Source organism: Aphelocoma coerulescens, chromosome 8 (assembly GCF_041296385.1).
Source record: "Aphelocoma coerulescens isolate FSJ_1873_10779 chromosome 8, UR_Acoe_1.0, whole genome shotgun sequence".
NCBI classification, from domain to species: domain Eukaryota; kingdom Metazoa; phylum Chordata; class Aves; order Passeriformes; family Corvidae; genus Aphelocoma; species Aphelocoma coerulescens.
Window position 1 is genome coordinate 14,681,931 of NC_091022.1, and position 16,822 is coordinate 14,698,752.

A 16,822-nucleotide genomic window follows, 5' to 3' on the forward strand; every position below is an offset into this window, starting at 1 on the left:
AAATTAGAGAGAAAATGATGATGCAGACTGTTCGTCCTATTGACAATTGCTACCTTAGGCTAGGATGGCAGTGAATTAACGTCTTGCCCATATTTTGCAGGGACCTTGGGTAGGAATTAATTTCTCCTATTCACTTTGACCTTGCTAAGAAGGCAATAACTGTTGCTGATTGTAAAGTTAGCCTATTTCACTGGTTCAGAAATAGCTTCAGGAACTTGTTCAAAGCAGTTGAAGACAGATGACTGGCTTGCCATCAGCCTAGTAGTTCAGCAAGGACACAGGGATGTACCACAAGTCATTTATATTATTTGAGCATCAGTTCCCCAGTCAACAGCTGAGATTGTGGATAGTCTTTATACATTATCTCACACCAGCAGCTGGGGGGCTACAGCTACATCTGAGATTTTAAGTAGAAATTTCCTTTCTTCTGTGCAGTGTATAGGTCCTGAGTAGAAGTCATCTATACAGCAAGGTTGGGAAGATATTTTCTTGAATTGTCCCATGGAAAACCTGGATAAGTGTTTGTTTCTTTTGTCCTGTTTGCTGGAAGGTAGAGAGCAAAAGATGTGCTGGTTAGGGCTTTGAGGGCTTCTATTTAATTTTCAGCCCAAGTACTATGTTACTTTACAGGAAATTTTTATGAAATGTAAAGCAATATAGAATATTTTTCTTCAGCTATATTTCATTGCTTGGCTTAAAGCATTCAAGTTAATTACCTGTGTCTGTTAGTGTTGATGGCTGTTAAACACTACTATAAAATTCAAGCTATAGTTGAGGTTTGTTGCACTGAGCACTGTGAAGACCTGTATAAGACAATAGCCTCTATTTGAAAATGATTCTCAATATAGTCTTTTAACTCTGTTCAAATCTTGCAGTAGGAGCAATACATTTTCACTGTGTGTATGGCCACAACTGCTGAAGTTACAGGACAGCGAAAATGAATCTTTTCCATGTAAAAGGAACTCTGTAGGAAGCAACTTGCAGGCATATGAAGAGTAGGGTTAAAAATGTGCAGAGTCCTGTTAATGTTTACATACAACACTGGTGGAGGGAGGAAAGGTTTGCTGTTTTAATGGCAATCCAGTATGCATTGAAGTTAACATGAAAAAAGAAAATGTTAATTTTTGTGTATTATAGTAACTAAATGGGAAGATGTCAAAGAATAGAGAACTAATATGTGTTTCAACACAGCTAAACAACTAATGTAACTTGTAAATCATTATTTCTAAGCAAGCATGTACTATCTCTTTATTCTTGTTTTGCTTCTTCTGTAAAAACTAAGACTTCTCTGGTAAACCTGCCTACCAAAGCTGATTTATGATGAGACTAGCATACAGCTCCTATTATTTGCTATGGCTTTCTGGTTTTTCTTTTGTAGTGCTCTCATTAGTGCTTTAATAATAGATTCCGCAATGACTGGCAGATTCTTTTGTTTGGTCACAGGGCATAGTTGGAGGTGTTTTAAAGGTACTAACCTAGCCTAAAACTGCTGCTGTTGGTCAATGGGCATTACCAAGTAAGGCTGGTGTCGTGTGAAAAGGGGAGACTTCCTCAAGCCTCAGTGTGGGGAGATTTACTAGATTCTTAATGTTTAATTTGTCTGTCAGTGCCCCAGGAAAGCTGAGACCCTTGTGCCTTATCAGTCTGTCAGCATCCTGTTTGGGGGATCCTTCACTGAGCAGTCCTGCTGGATAGGAGAGTGGCACCACTGACTTAGGGAAACACCAACAGTGAAAGGGAGACCCCTCAGCAGGTCTTTCCCTTCATTTGAGTATGTTACCTGCTGCCAGCACCTGCCAGTGTCCACAAAGGATTCACACTAACAGTTTACAGAATAACACTCTTAATATAAAACTGTGACAGGTTAAGGTTAGAAGGGTGTCAGTGATACTGTCTGACTGCAAAAATATACTTGGAGGAATAAAATGTTCAGCATTCACAGAGTATGATTCTTACCCAATAGGCACTTCTATGAGGGAGAAGACTGGTTCAGCTTGTTGACTGATCCCAGCAGTTGTGGTGGAGTCTTCCCTAACCTTTCCCACATTCCCGACTTACTTTTATACCATTTCTTTGTATGTAGGTGGAGCTTGAGTGACTCTAGTCATACATGCCTTTGTTACTGATTGGTGTAAAACTACCTCGCTTTCCTTTCAAAGATACAGTCAAAGAGAATACAGAACGCACATCCAGTGACGGGTTGTTGCACCTCGGAGGAGGGGAACTTTGGCATAGAGGGGTGCATTAATATTTTTATTAGGCTTTAATGATGCAAGTTCATCTAAGGAGAGGGATTTTGCCCCAGTCACTGGTTCAGCAGTGGGACATCTTCCCCTGTCTCCCCTGGTTGACAGGTGCTATGCAGTTTATCAGCTGAAAAGCACCATCGAGCTCCCTCTCCCTGAAAGGACTTCCCCTGAGCCTGGCCACGGTGTCTCCACTCTGCTCCATGTTCCATTCCATCTCTCTTAGCAGGTGATGGGGAATCATCATGGAATAGGCTTCAAGTCATGCCAACCACTTTCCGTCCAGGGAGCAGCAAGTGTAATTTAGCCAATCATTTCTGTACTGTTATAACTCCTGTTAAGATGCTAATGTAAGTCCTGAGTTTCCTCTAACTGTACCCCCAATTACCTGTCCTCAGGGTCCCCAGTCATTTGCCCACAGCTGGGATTTCAGCCATGAGAGGAAAGGATGTAGTGCAGAGACAAAGGACTAATTGCAATTATTTATACGGACATTGTATTACCATCAGCTACTGTATTTCTCTTAGAAAAACAAATCTGTTTGTTCCTTTTTGAACTACCAAATTTAGAATGATCCAAATGCAGTTTGTTTCAAGAATGTTAACCTGGTGGCAGTTTTTCTTTAAAAAATAGTAATTTAAAAAAGGAAACAGTCACCATTTTGTCTGTCAAATGTTTGTTTTATGAGGCATTTGGAAAGCTATCAAAGTTGAAACGAGTTATGGGAGTTATGGTGCAACTATGGAACCCAATAGTTTAAAGCTAGTAGTATTTTGTAAATAATTCAAGAGGCTGGTTTGTACCACATTAGTATCTCTGGAAAGCAACAAAACTACATAATCTCTTAAAATAAATAATTCTCCTGCTGATGCCATAGTTGGAGGGATGAATTCATGCCAATAGTTTAGTGAATATATTGGTGGTGTCTGTCTGTTTTGGAGGTTGATCATCCTCTGATCTCATTGCATGCTTCCTTTAGGAACTGCAAGCACAGAAGTAGTTAATTTTGCATGGTTATAAGCTAAGCAGTAACTCATGATCTCTAACATTTGCTTGAATGAAGAAATACTTGCTGTTGCCAGAAGTATGTAGTAAACCCATTCTATAATAGCTTGGCAGTCTGACTTTTTGGAGACTTGGAAGGCTTCTCTGTCCAGGGGAGGGAGGACTGGAAGGTCAGGCATCACTGCATCCAGCCAGCTGACATCTACAGGACTCTTGCATGAGCTCAGTATCATTTTCTCTACTCCAGTGCTGCACAGTGAAATAGCTCCAAACCAGGTCTCATTCAAAGGGCAGACCTCACCCTTGCCAGAAGCTGGCTGCCACAGGGAATGTAGAAGATGCAAATAGAACCTTGTATTGGGCCTCAATGCAAATGATCTGTTCCTTCAAAACAGAACTTACTTTTCTCTCTTCTCACCCTGAGGTGTGATGTCTGGAAAGCAGCACTCTTTGCTTCTAACACCTGGAGCTGAAAGATGAATGTGACACCCCTTCCACCACAACAATTATGAGATGTCTCAGAGGCAACTAAGTGATTTCAAAATTTCACATATTATAATGGATTTTGATTTTTTCCAGAAATGATAATTTTGTCTGATGTAACTGAGTGTCTGTTCAGAACCTCTAAAATTAAGTCTAACATACTCTTCCTATAAGGTACTTACAGCCTTCTTGCCCTCATGCTCAGTGCTCCAAAATCCCATCTTAATCTGAGATCTGTAATTGCTTGTATCCAATCATGCTAAATGTGTACACTTTTTAACTTATAAACACTCAGATTTCTTGACTATTCACTTAGCTAAGGTCCAGCAATATGAGAAGCATATTAAGACTCTGAAAATAAATTGGGACATATACAGAGAAAAGATTCTCAGAGCAGTACAAACCCAGGACGTCAATTTAGCAATTCTCAGTCTTAGCAATAAATATAGAATTTGTCTACAGATGTCATCACTGGAGACTGGAGGGGGAAAAATAGCCAGATTTTTCCATCCCCTAAAATATCCTAATGAAACATTTGGTGGAATTTAAATTGGAAAAAATATGCCATGCCAGGAACAAGTTTTACTTTTTAGTATTTCTTTGAATTTCATGATAGTGGTTATCAAAAGATGTTTGTGGTGTGAAAATGTGTGAGCTCATTTTTCGTAATTTTTTTCCCCCAAGATGATCATGTTGAAACTTGTGGTCCTTGCTACATCTTAAAAATTATTAAGCACTTTAGGCGACAAGCTTTTGTTTACACTGATACAGATGGCTGGAATAAATTAGTGGACTCACTAAAGAACAGCTCATTTGTAGTTTTAAATGCATTTGGGCCCACATGGTGGCCATTTTGTTACTTATTCATCTATTTGTGCTTTACAGTTCCATGCCCAAAGGCTATGTCTGACTAATGGTCAGAGCTTCCTCCTAAGAGAATTTATAATTGTGTGTACCTCACACCTAAAAAGCATTGGTACTCCTGCACTGTGCCATACCCTGGGTTATCCTGTGTAGCTGCTCCCTCTGAAGAGAACTGAAGAGTAAATCCATTTGTAAACAAGCAGATTAGAAAAGCAGTGCACGTCTTCACTACTGTGAATGTTTTAAGTTGAGCATTTCCCTTAAATTGGTGAAGAAATGCACGAAGTTGTAATTATATACTGCAACATCAATGCTGTTATTTGGGAGAGGTAGTCAGAGCAAGCTTCCCTAAATTAAGTCTTGAATTCAAGTCCTCCTGTATTGGATTAGGATGAGCGAGGAAAACGGTGGCATAGTTACTCTATGACTCTTCACTTATGCACCTTTCAGAAAGAGTACAGTAAAACCTCTCCTCTCATACTTCAACTTCTTCATGTGTATACACTTGTTTCCTCCTTGACACCAGTACAGTGAAGACATGCAACACAAATGTCCTTATGCTGATGAACCTGGTACTGGAATCAGCAGCACTACTTTCAACTTTAACAGTGATTTACCTTGTCCTGTAAAAGTCACCACCACTGCTGCTATGACTCATAGTGTAAGAGAAAAAAATCAAAATAAATCTGAGAAGCTGTTATGAGCCTCCAGAAGCAGCTTGTATTCTTCATGGCATTTTCTTCCTAATCCCATTTCTCTTGGACCCTGTGCATACTGGATATACCACCTTTACTTTGAATTTTGTTGAGCCAAACTAAGAGGGTTGAAGCAGTAAATAACTGAAATATAAATCTCTGCACTGTCATTGTTAGGTAGAAAGAAGGTAAAAGAGCAACTTGGGTTCAAGTCAGGCTTTCCCAAATCCCATGAATTTGACAGGTGAACCTGCTTAGGTGTAATGAGCAATCTGGACAGCTAAATTCGGCATTCAGATGTTGAGAGATGCTAGCTGTGAGACTGTAACCATCACTCTTCATCACATGCAATGAATGAGGAACCTGATCCTGGAATAAGACCAGCGTGGGATAAAAGAGTGCCCACTGGGTTCAAGGTACAACTACACAGCAAATTTAAGTCTGGAATGTCTGTCTCTCTAGCACTTGAACTGATGTGAATCAGTTCTTTTTGAAGAAAAAGTGGGGAGCTGCTTGTACCACCTATCAGTACACTGAGACCTCTAGGCTCCCTAATACATCACTGCCAGAATTTGAATGCTGAACTTTCAGAGTTTACAGTTTGCCCTTTAAACTTGGAGATTAACTACTGCAATGGCTGGAGGAGGAATCCTTTGGTTTAGATTGCAGGTTGTGTTCCTGGAACCATTTGAAATTGAGGGACATAGCTTTTCTCACCGTATGTTGCCCTGCCCTCCTTTGCCCTCCCAGTGAGGCAGCCATTCCCAGCACAAGGCTGTAGCTGCTCTGGTAGCAGTGAGTGCCTGGAGCTTTTTGGAGAAAGTTCACATGCAATTATTTCTTTGGCATGTGAGCAAATTTTACCTGACGAGCACAAGGAACAAAAGGTTAATGGCAATTTTTCAAAAGCCTATAACTCAACCAAACCTCAACAGCATTTCATGTCAGAAGTGAGTTAGGTCTTTAGTATCACTGCTCTGTTTCTACTGCTTTAAAAATCCTGCTAGGGGGAGAAACAAATTAAAATCAGAGGCTTAGCATTTCATGAAAAAAGCCCAAACTATATCCAGGCTGTGTAACACCTCTTATTAAAATTTCTTATAACTTCTACTTTAGAAAAGATGAAATACTTGTATTCTGATGCATGTTTTGTGTGTCTCCTTGTTTTTGTCCACTTATTCCTGAAACAAAGTTCAGCTGTAAACATGCTTAGTGCTGATAAAAGCACTATCTGCCACAGCTGAGAATCCAAAGTTCAGATGAGTGATCTACAGAAGGCCTGGGGAAAACTGGCAAACAGCAGCAGGCTGACACAGACTGGCTGACTGCCATGGTATAAAGACAGCAAGTTGATTCTCAGCAGAAACAGGGGACCAAAGGAGCTGTGAGTTAAAGCAGGGTATGGTTAGGTCTCCGAATCCCTTTCTCTCACCTGTATGTATTGACAGAATAAGTCTTGCTGCTTTTGTAGGAAAAATTTCTACTTCCATGAAATCTAAAGGTGTCACTGTTTATTAGTTTCACTGGTCAAAAATCCTACAGGTGTCAGGTTCACTACATGGGGGTAACCAAGGGTTTACAACTTGCAGAACAAGACAGAAGATGTGTGTAATGGACAGTTCAGTGCTGGTCTCTTCTATGTAAGTGCTCGTTTAGAACAAATGGAGACAAACTGTAAGAGGCTGGTCACAAAGCAGTTTATTATTTCATGTACATGAAAATATTCCTTGTAAAAATGTATTACACCTAATGTACTTGCATAGTCAATATAGTGCTGTAGGCCAGTAGCAAACACAACCAGAAAACTCCCCAGCTAGCATCAGACCACGGAGCTGCTCAGCAATGTCAGTATAAGTGAAATGAACCAAAGATTCTTGGATTTGTTAGAGGTAAGTACTAGCAATGAAGGAGATCCTGCTTCTGATTTTCCTGCCAACACTTCAGCTGCTTTACATGGGCGATTGTAATCAGCAAGAATTGTTATGCAATAGTGCTGAAGCAGAGACTTGAGAAAATATAGCTCTCACTTGAGACACAAAAGACCTCAACCTTATTTCTTCACATCTTACAAGGAAAAAAAAAAAAAAATCCCTCCACTGGGCATCTCTAAAGTGCTCCTTTACAGAGATGGAAAGAAATAAAATAATTACAAGGTAAAGAAAAATTTCCATGCTATTCTGTGAGAGGCATTATCTCTGGAGATGTGAAAGGAAAAGGCAAAGCAATTCTCTACTGCATCCAAAGGGTCACCAATGTCCAGAAGCTACTTACAATTTTCCAGGCATTTTGTAAATAGGAGTGGGAAGCCTTTTTTATTTTTTCCCCCTCTAAATGCTGTATTAAAGAGGGGAGAATAAAAGCTAACTGGATAAAATGAGTGCTGTAAAGAGAATTTTGAAGAGCAGGTCTGGGGTATGTTTTGAGAAGGGGAGGAAGAACCCAAGAACTTGCCTGGCATGCACACTGGAAAAAATCAAAGATTAGTTTTAAACTCCTCTATCCTTGTAAAATGGTGATAAAAGTGCTCATATTTTGAGTAATAATAGATGTGGCTAAATGAAAGTGCTCTCTAGAAACAGGTGTTAGTGTTTGGTTGGCTGGTTGGTTTGTTTGGTTTTGGTGTTGTTATTGCTTCTCCAAATGCTTTCTTTTTAGGCCTGTTGCAGTGGAAATGTTTATTTACATGATACCGTAAATATTGTATTTCTAGTGTTAAACACTTGCAATGTTTGGTAGGCAGTGACCTGGCCTTCGAGCATTACTCCCACCCGCTGGATGGCTTCTGCGAAGGGAGTCTCCTAAAGGGGTGGGAAGGCTCGCTGTCCCTGTGGGGAGGGGGTGAAGGTTCAGAGACAGCCCAGGCCAGTAGTGCTGGGAAGGGTCCACCCCTCTTTGCTGGGCAGGAGAGTGGTCCCAGGCGCAGCAAGGCTGGCTGCAGCCGTGGCGTGCAGGCTGCTCCTATGGCATTATCATGAGTGGATGAACACAGCCAGGCTGACGCTTGGCTCTCCCCGCGCAGTTTCTCTTCTACCAGCAGGGAATGAGAAGGGCAGGGGTGCAGCAGGGTGGGCGCGCACGTGGGGCGAGGCACAGGGACTGTGCCGCGGGTGCAGCGGCGGGGCGCGGGCCCCGGGCCGCTCCCGGCGGGGCGGTGTGTGGGAGCCCCCGTGCTGCGCTGCTGCCGAGCCGCGTCCCCGCCGCTCGCTGGCCGCCGCCGCCCGCCGCAAGCCCGGGAAGCGGGGCCAGGAGCCCGCCCGTCGCACGCCACACCGGCCCGTGCCCCGGGGAAGCCCTGCCCGGCGGGGCGGCTCCGGCCCGGCGCGGGGGGCGCCCGCCCACCTGGGCGTTGCTGCCCGGGCTGCCGGCTCCGCCTCTTCCCGCTCTCCGCTCCCTTCCACTCCGGGACTGCGGGGAGCCGGGGGAAGGCGGTGCGGACACCATGGCTCGTGTGCTGAGCCGGGACCCGGTGGACATTGAGGTACCCACTCGCCCTGCCGGGACGTGCGGCTGTCGCTAGCGGGGAGGGGGCTGTGCCCGGCGGCGGCGCCCGGTAAAGTTTGGCGGCGTTAGGAAGTGCCTCGCCGCTGCCCGCCGGCGGTGCCCGGAGCCTCGTCCCGCCGTGCCGACCGGCCGCGGCAGCCCTGGCACCGGCCCCTGGAGCTGTCCAGCCGCCCGGGCAGCCGCAGCCCTTGCGGGCAGTGGCTGCCGGGGCAGCGCCGGACGCACCGCTCCAGCCGTGCCCCTGCCCCGTCCTCTCGGCGGTGAGCGCGGCCGGCGCCCGGCCGAGGGGCGTGAGGGGGTGGCGCCCGGCGCCTCCCCTCTCCTCGCCTCCTCCCGTCACTCCCCGGCGAACTCGAGGGCAGGGTGTGACCGAGCCCCGTCTCCCCGGTGAGGTCGGGCTCCCGGCTCTGGCAGGGTTCCTGCGGGGCAGGGCTGCTCGGGGGCCGTGACCTGAGGAGCCCTGGACGGTCTCAAGCTGCGTGGCCGATGGCCTCGGGCTCAGCATCCCGCAGCTGCCTATGGGCCAGCGGAGCTTTGGGGGACCCAGCTCATCGCTGTCTCGCCATGGGTCAGGCTGTGTTCACGGACTGCACCCAGTCTCCTCGGACCAAAACAATTGCATGGGAGACTGAGCAGGAGGGCAGGAGTAGTTCCCTTGCTGCACGTGGCTTTCTCACCTGCGGCACTTGAGGGTTTTGCATGACATTCCTTGCTGCAGGTCGTACTGGGTGCTGGAAGTAGGGTCCGGACGTGGCCTTGGGAAGGTGGAGCTGAGGTGGAGTGTGACCAAGGCTGGTGCAGTAGCACACGTGGGGAGCTCCTGCTGATGTTAGCCAGGTTGCAGGGTTGGGCTTCAAGGTAGCATTTTCCCACCTTTCACAGGACCTCACATTTGGCTGTGAACTTAAGCTCTTTATGAAGAGTCTAGTAAAACAAAAGCAAAAATAAATCAACTTGTGGTTGATAGTCTTGTTCTGCCCTGACACAACTTTATGTTGTGGTATACCTTGAAGTGAAAAATGTTAAGTTTAGGGTGGGCTATTGCAGCTCATTGTGGCCCAGTCATAATACACAAATATGCACAGCAAAAACTTGAATATATCTCTAGGTCAGTTGTGACTGAATTTCATCCTTAGTTCTTGTATTGAGTTTTTGTGTCCAGTCCATTTTCTAGCTGAGCTACTGCTCATGACTGAGCTACTGCTCAAACCATGACTATGTCCAGAAATGGTCTTACAGATACTCTGATAAAACTGAAGCATGGAAGGGATGGGAAGAATGAGCTATCACAGAAGTCTTCCTGGCAATTAGGGAGGCACTGTGGTATGAAACCAGCACTGTCTTTTACTAGCTCAGGGGTTTCAGAGCAGCCAGATTTTTCTTCAATTGTTAAAAGTTCATTTTTCTATGACAAAGGTTTGATTTAAGTTGTACAGGTTTTTGAGTACTTAAATTTTTAAGGCAAAATATTTCTTGTATTACTTCGCTTTGCATTTCTATATACGTATGACTCATTCAAAGAACAATGTTATGGTAGGATCCTGTGTTGGTGATAGTAAGCAGTACAACATGATTTAGGAGATGAATTGATGGATTTTGAAAAGGCTAGTGTTTGCTTTATTCTGAGGTTTCAGATAGAAACTTTGGTCAGTATCTTCCTGTATTTTTGTTTTCAGCAGTGGCTTAAACTAGCAAGGAAATCAACGCAGTCTCCTTCTAACCAAGTGTATCGTCTTTCCCCCATCTGTTCGAATAAATTTAGACATTGTATGGTTTGTCTCCCAGATGAATATATCAATAATTACTGATAATCTAATTGCAGCATTGCAGCCCTCTGTGGTTTTTTTTTGGTTGTTTTTTTTTTTTTTTTTTTTTTTCCCCCCGCCCCTGCATAGGACTTTGCTTTTTTGGGCAGGGGGAAGTACTGCATTTTCAAAAAACTTATTTTATCTTTGTCTTTGAAGTAAGGACAGTGCATGCTAGCTAATCCTATCATTGTAGATAAATATTCTCAGTAATTTCTTTATTGAGTGGAGGAGTCTATCAACATGAGCACTGGCAGCACAACTTGAATGTCTTGGTCACTTTCTTGGCTACAGTATAAAAACGGAACCAGTGATTTAGTGAAACTTATCTCAGTGGTTAGTGTTTCAAATTCAAGTTCATATAATTAAAATATTAAAAACGATGTTTGAAGTCCTAGAGCTGCTTTATCATTTATTTAAATAGTTAAGGATAGATAAAAAGACATGTCATTGGTTAAAGAGGAGCCAAGAATGTGTGCTAGAAGTAGCTAAAATCACACCTGGTTCTGCAAGTTATTTTACAAAAGAAAAATTCCAGGAAACTGTCCCTGAGGAATCTTGTCCCCCTTGTTTGGCTTAGCCAGTAGCTTCGGCCTCTGGACCTAACTAAAGAAGATGAAAAAATTACATAGATAGTTGTGTTCTAAAAATCTGCTTTCCAAATTGTGGAAGACTAGGCGTGTTGTGATTTAAATATATGTTTTTCACCAATTTTATTTTTTTTTAACACTCAAACAAAAATAAGACCCAAAATACCAAAACAAAACAACAACTCCCTCCCCTCAAGTACTGGCAACTCCACAAACCCCAAACACTGCCTTTTTTGAATACAGTCAACTGTCAAAGTGTGCTGCTAATATTCCTTGGATGCAGATACTCCAAGCAAAAGGAAAGAAAGCTTATTTAAAAATAGCTACATGTGAAAGTACCTGCCTTGGATTTATGGTATAAGGACTTGCCTTGGATTTTTATTTATTATCTTTCTAAGTCTTTACAAGAATTTTTGAAATCTACACTATGAGAGCAGCATTCCCTTTCTAACTTGTAATGTGAGACTGTTAAATGTCTATTCAAACCCCAGAGAATGTTGACAGGCTTCATGTAAACTTCCCAATCATACTCTGGGAAAAAAAGTCTTCCCTTCTTTTTCCTTCTCTCTTGTTTCACCTGATTCCTGACTATCATTGTGTGTAAACCATATATAATTACATCTATTGCAATCTTCAGGATTCTTTGAAGAACTGAAGTTGTCTAATCAAGTACTCGGAAATTAATGAATTGCAAAACGGTTAAATGTCGAACGGAATCTTGAATGACACCGTTTAGTGTTGTTCTCTGCATGCTGTGTTTTCCTGACAGCATTCCAGTGTTTCTCTGCACTCTCTCGTCATTTCACTTGGTGGTATTTGGGTAGTGGATACTTTCTACCTCTTAGCCACCCAGAGAACAGCTGGGGAGAAGAGTAGGTCTCCCAGCCTTTCTTGGTAAGGGCTTCTTCGCAGCAGAGTGGAGGCGCTTTGCCACAGTGTTGTCACAAACCTGAAACATTCACCGAAAGTTAAAACCAGCTCCCCAATACAACGTAGAATGAAACAGTGTTATCATTCCTATAGTAGGTAGGCAGTATGTTGGCACTTCATAGATCTATCTGAATTATGTATTGCATATATTTAAAGGGGAATTGGGTGTTGATGAGTGGGTAATTCCCTGCTGGACCAGCATCTGGGTACCTAGAATGCTGTCACAGCTGTTTCCACCCCAGCACTGATGCCTGACTTGTGAGAATAGAATGAAAGGTGTGAAGGGCTAGAGCCACGTTTTGAAATTACAACTGGGGAATTGTTTGAGAACTATCAGGGTAAATTTACGTCACTTTCACTTACAATGTAATGAACATTGTCGCTATAACTATGTTATGCTTTCTCTTTATTTAGCTTCAAAAAGTATAAATGGATCTTAAATCATGTATTTTTATTTCAAAAGTTATATAATTCATCAAAGTATTTCTTTGGTGTTACTTCAGGGTTCAGAGGAATGTTTCTTAAGGGCCAGACTGTGCCCACTGGGTGCTTACCTTAGGGAGAACACAAGAGGCTCCAGGAATTCTTCAGTGCCCAGCAGGCACATTTGAGTTCGTTCAGCAGCAAGTTCTACACTGCTATCTGAAGGCCGTAATGGATGTAGGATGAGGTTATGGGCTGTTTGGGCAGCTCACTGATGGTACAGACAGCACACGTGCGCTCAAGGGCTGCAGCTGCTTTCAGAGTCAGCCAGGGGAGCAGAATCCCTTGTGCCATGCTTCCTCCTGCATGGAAGGGTCACTTGGGAAGTGCTCCTAAGCCTCGAGAAAGCATTATTGTACTACCTGCAAATTCCGTACTGTTTTAAGTAGCAGGTTTTATAGCAGTGGCTGTTCTTCATTCCCTGGGATATACTTAGTAGCTGTTACCAAGCATGGGCTATGGCAGCAAGGTAAGCAGGTTTCACTTTTCAGATTTTTCTCCCAACGCAAATGGACAAGAACAGTGGAAAACTGCAAGTAGAAAGGTATGTCTGAGAGCTAAGCTTGGTGTGCTCACAGGAGAAGCAGGGCAGGGATTGAAAAATAAAGAATACTGTAAAAAACAGGAAACCTCCGGCGAGATAGCAGGGAATTCCACTAGTCAGCATGGCTCACAAAGCTGTTAGGCAAAGTTTATGTGAATAAATAGCTGAAGCTAGCTTTCTTTGATCGAGGCTCAACTTTTATTTTTAAAAGCCCCAGTTATTACAGTGTCTCTCTCTGTTGTAGATACCTGTTAGTTTTCTGAAGTTCCATAATGAAGCTTTAATATGTAGAATGTTTTTATGCTACTGCTTTATAGCTTGTTATGATGATCAGATTGCTGTTCCAGATTGATGGCTGTGGCTTCCTAGGGTCATTTGACAAGCAGTCAGTGAGAAAACAAAACTTCCTGTTTAGCTGTTTTTGCTTAATGAATTTCTCAAGCCTTTTCATTGTTTTAGTGGTTTTATTGTAATAAACTCTTAGCTGAGTGGAACAGCAATTATAGCATGATTGCTTAGACCTCGTGGAAGATTATAGACCACAATTATCATGTCTGTCTTAGAAAATTGAACAATGATTTACTCATCAGGTTAGAATTTGATCTGGCAAATAGGAAGGAAAGTCTTCTGTATGAAACATTTTATCTTTTCATGTTTTATATGCAAATCCTGCTCATGCTCAAGGAATTATGTATGGTCTTGCCTCTACTGCCAATAGTCTGCTAGATTGTAGCAGTCAAGCCCTCCAAAATAATTACATTGGGAAAAAAATTGGCTTGTGCTTTTCATTTTTCTCCTGCCTTTGAGTTTTAATGTTACTTATGAGTTAAACTTCCAATTTTTTCCACATCCTTAGAATTTTACTCTTTATATAAGGTCTTTCAAGTAAGAGCTGCTGATCCCACTCTTCTCGTGGCTGAGACTTACGAGTAGTCACGGCAGTTAGCAACTCTGAAAACAAGCAGGAACTGAAATTCATTTCCTTTTAGTTACAGAAATTAATTTCATATTATAGACCAAACTTGAATTATAGTCTTTCCTCTGCTTAGTGTCACATCTTTTAAGAAAGTACAACTATATGTTGATGTAGGAAGCTGATATGCATGAGGCAGGATTTTGCTGATCAGCTCTGACAAGAGTGCAGCACTGCAGGGCAGGTATTTGAGGCACATTTGAAGGGATGCAGTTTTAGCAGCAGGGCAGGACTTGCCCAGTTTTCAGTGCAGCCCAGAGAGGTGTGGCTGTGTCGGATGGACTGGGATTTGCTTGGACCCAGGATTGCTTAGCTCTCTCCATCCTACTGGCCAGTGTACATGCATGGTGCAGTTTGTGCTACCCGAAGACACAAGCTGCTGCTTTTCAAATTAACACTGAAAAATTCTACTGCCCATCCCATCCCATCCCATCCCATCCCATCCCATCCCATCCCATCCCATCCCATCCCATCCCATCCCATCCCATCCCATCCCATCCCATCCCATCCCATCCCATCCCATCCCATCCCATCCCATCCCATCCCATCCCATCCCATTTTGCCAGTGTCAGTAAAATGACCCAGGGAACACAAAAGTAACTGGCACTGAGTTGAGAATGCACTTCTAGTTAAAATATTGAGAAAAGCTGAAATTCCTGGTGGCTGCAGACAAGCTGGATTGAATATGTCCTGTTTGTTCTGGCTATGCTAACCCTTTGACAGCATTGAGTTCAAATCAAAAACTGCTTTCTCTCCCTCCCTGGTTGCCTGGCAACTTCCCTCCTCTTATTAGCATATGATTTCTATTCCTTTTTTTATTTCCTCAGTACAGCGTTACACACTCTGCTCCCTGCCCTGTGCTGTCGCCTTTGAGAAGAGCAGGATTTGTGCCTTTATATGAGACTTCGGCAAGTATGTGATTTGGCAAAGAAATCAAACATTTGGGATTAGGAACCTTTGGCCATAAATGCCTTATCAGAAGCTCAGAGGGTGGTGTTTGTGTGGGCATGTTTTTCGAAGTCTTTTCATTTTCATTTGCTGTCATTTTTATACTAAGGGCAGAATTCTTGCAAATCAGCACAGCATAAATCTCTGGCATCTCTACATGTGCAGAGCATCAGTTTGTGAAACGTGCCAACAGAGATTGGCTACACAGATCTTTGGGGGCATTTTGTCCTCTTGGTCTGTATGCAGTTCCATAATGTAATATGCAATGCCATAATTCAAAATATAAATTTTTTAAAAAGTCATGTATATCCAGGTCAAACTGTGATTGGGAAAGAAGGCAGCTAAAGAAGTAAGTGGAAGAATTGAACTAAGTACTCAGATTTTCTTCTCCTAATAATGCGATTTAGAAAAAAAAGAACATTTTGCCTTTCAATTGGCCAGATGTATTCTTTTATGAAATAACAGGTGATTCAGACTGGGTCTGTAGTTTAAATTGCCTTTTTTATGCTCATAGACTCTTACAACTATAATAAACACCCCAATATTTTTTTGCTGTTGCATGTGGTAAAGAACGTAAGATTCGAGTAGGAGTAGAAAAAACCAACAGTAACAACAAAAATTAGAAGACATTGAGGAGGAAATGACAAAGCATTTGAGGGGTGTTTATATCAAGATATGTAAAGGAGTTTTTTCTTAATATTGTCCAAATCATAAATCAGAAATGAAATAATCTACTTTTTCAACATCTTTGGGTTTTTTTATGCTGTGGTCTGAGTTTGGCAATTTTGCTTTTCCTCTGTCAAAATACTTTGATCTTCCTGTGAAAAATCTGGGTTCTTACTGTGGTCATAGATGCCTCCCTAAGCCAATGCAGAATTTTCAGTGTTTTTAGGTCTTGCAGAGACTTCACCATTTGAATCAAGTGTAAGCCCACCTATAAAAGTATTTTGTTTTTAATGATGCTTCCACTATTTAAAGATATCATTTCAGAAAGCATTATTAGTTTGACAAATATTAATGTATGTGATGTTGGTATTTAATTTGTAGATTTAAAGTGATAAACACAATGAAGTCCTTGAAATGCCAAACCTTTCATCTCTGCTCAAGCCAAGGTTCAATTTTATTTTCAGTATGACATTTGCTGCCTGAAGTGTTACAAGTGACTTGACCTTAAAATTACGTTTATTTTAGTTCATTGAAATGGTTGGCCTTTCCAGTTCAACTTGACACCAGCAGTGCAAATGGGAGAAGACAGACATGCTTGCCTGTGACTCTATTTGAAAGCAAATTAAAAAGGTATCTAGGTGATGAATCTGAATATTTCCATTTAGATGGGATGGTAGTCATCAGTTAAAGGCAATCATGGTGCATTCTGACATTTTAATTTCAGGTTCAAAAACAATTATATATGTAATTAAGGAGTAGAGTGTCCAGGCAGCCAACCTGTCTGATTTACATGTCTTGTTGGTGTGTGGGGTTTTTTTTTAATAGATATACCTGTGCATACCACTTTGAGACTGTAGAAGGTGGAAAACCTGAAAGTTTGATGTTAGTTAATATGTTCTTCTTAGGGACACTCTTCTTTCAAGTATTAGTCATACACTCAGTGTCATTAGGTTTATGTTTATCATGGAGATTGGACTCTGTGCCATTTTCAGAGAGGTTGTTGTGGTACCTAGTTTATTTATTAATATATTGTGGCATGCTTGCCTTGGTTTTTGGTATGATTTTGTTAACTGTGCTCTGAGAAGCCTT

General features: G+C 42.3%; 1 protein-coding gene across 11 annotated transcripts in view; it reads left to right on the plus strand.

The window, feature by feature from the left end:
- Positions 1 to 16,822, plus strand: part of DPYD (dihydropyrimidine dehydrogenase) — a 366,543-nt gene that overhangs the window by 4,139 nt on the left and 345,582 nt on the right. For 4 of the 11 annotated variants that reach the window (XR_011152352.1, XM_069022647.1, XM_069022648.1 and 1 more), the window contains exon 1: positions 8,664 to 8,771. The exons of 1 other annotated variant lie outside the window; for it this stretch is intronic. Coding sequence is in view for 6 of the 10 variants with exons in the window: in XM_069022647.1 (XP_068878748.1) it covers positions 8,733 to 8,771 (39 nt within the window). In the remaining 4 variants the exon portion in view is untranslated. Of the gene's footprint in view, positions 1 to 8,663; positions 8,772 to 14,944; positions 15,032 to 16,258; positions 16,364 to 16,822 lie in introns of those variants that run through there. 6 more of the 11 variants (XM_069022644.1, XM_069022642.1, XM_069022643.1 and 3 more) reach the window with 5 other exon arrangements.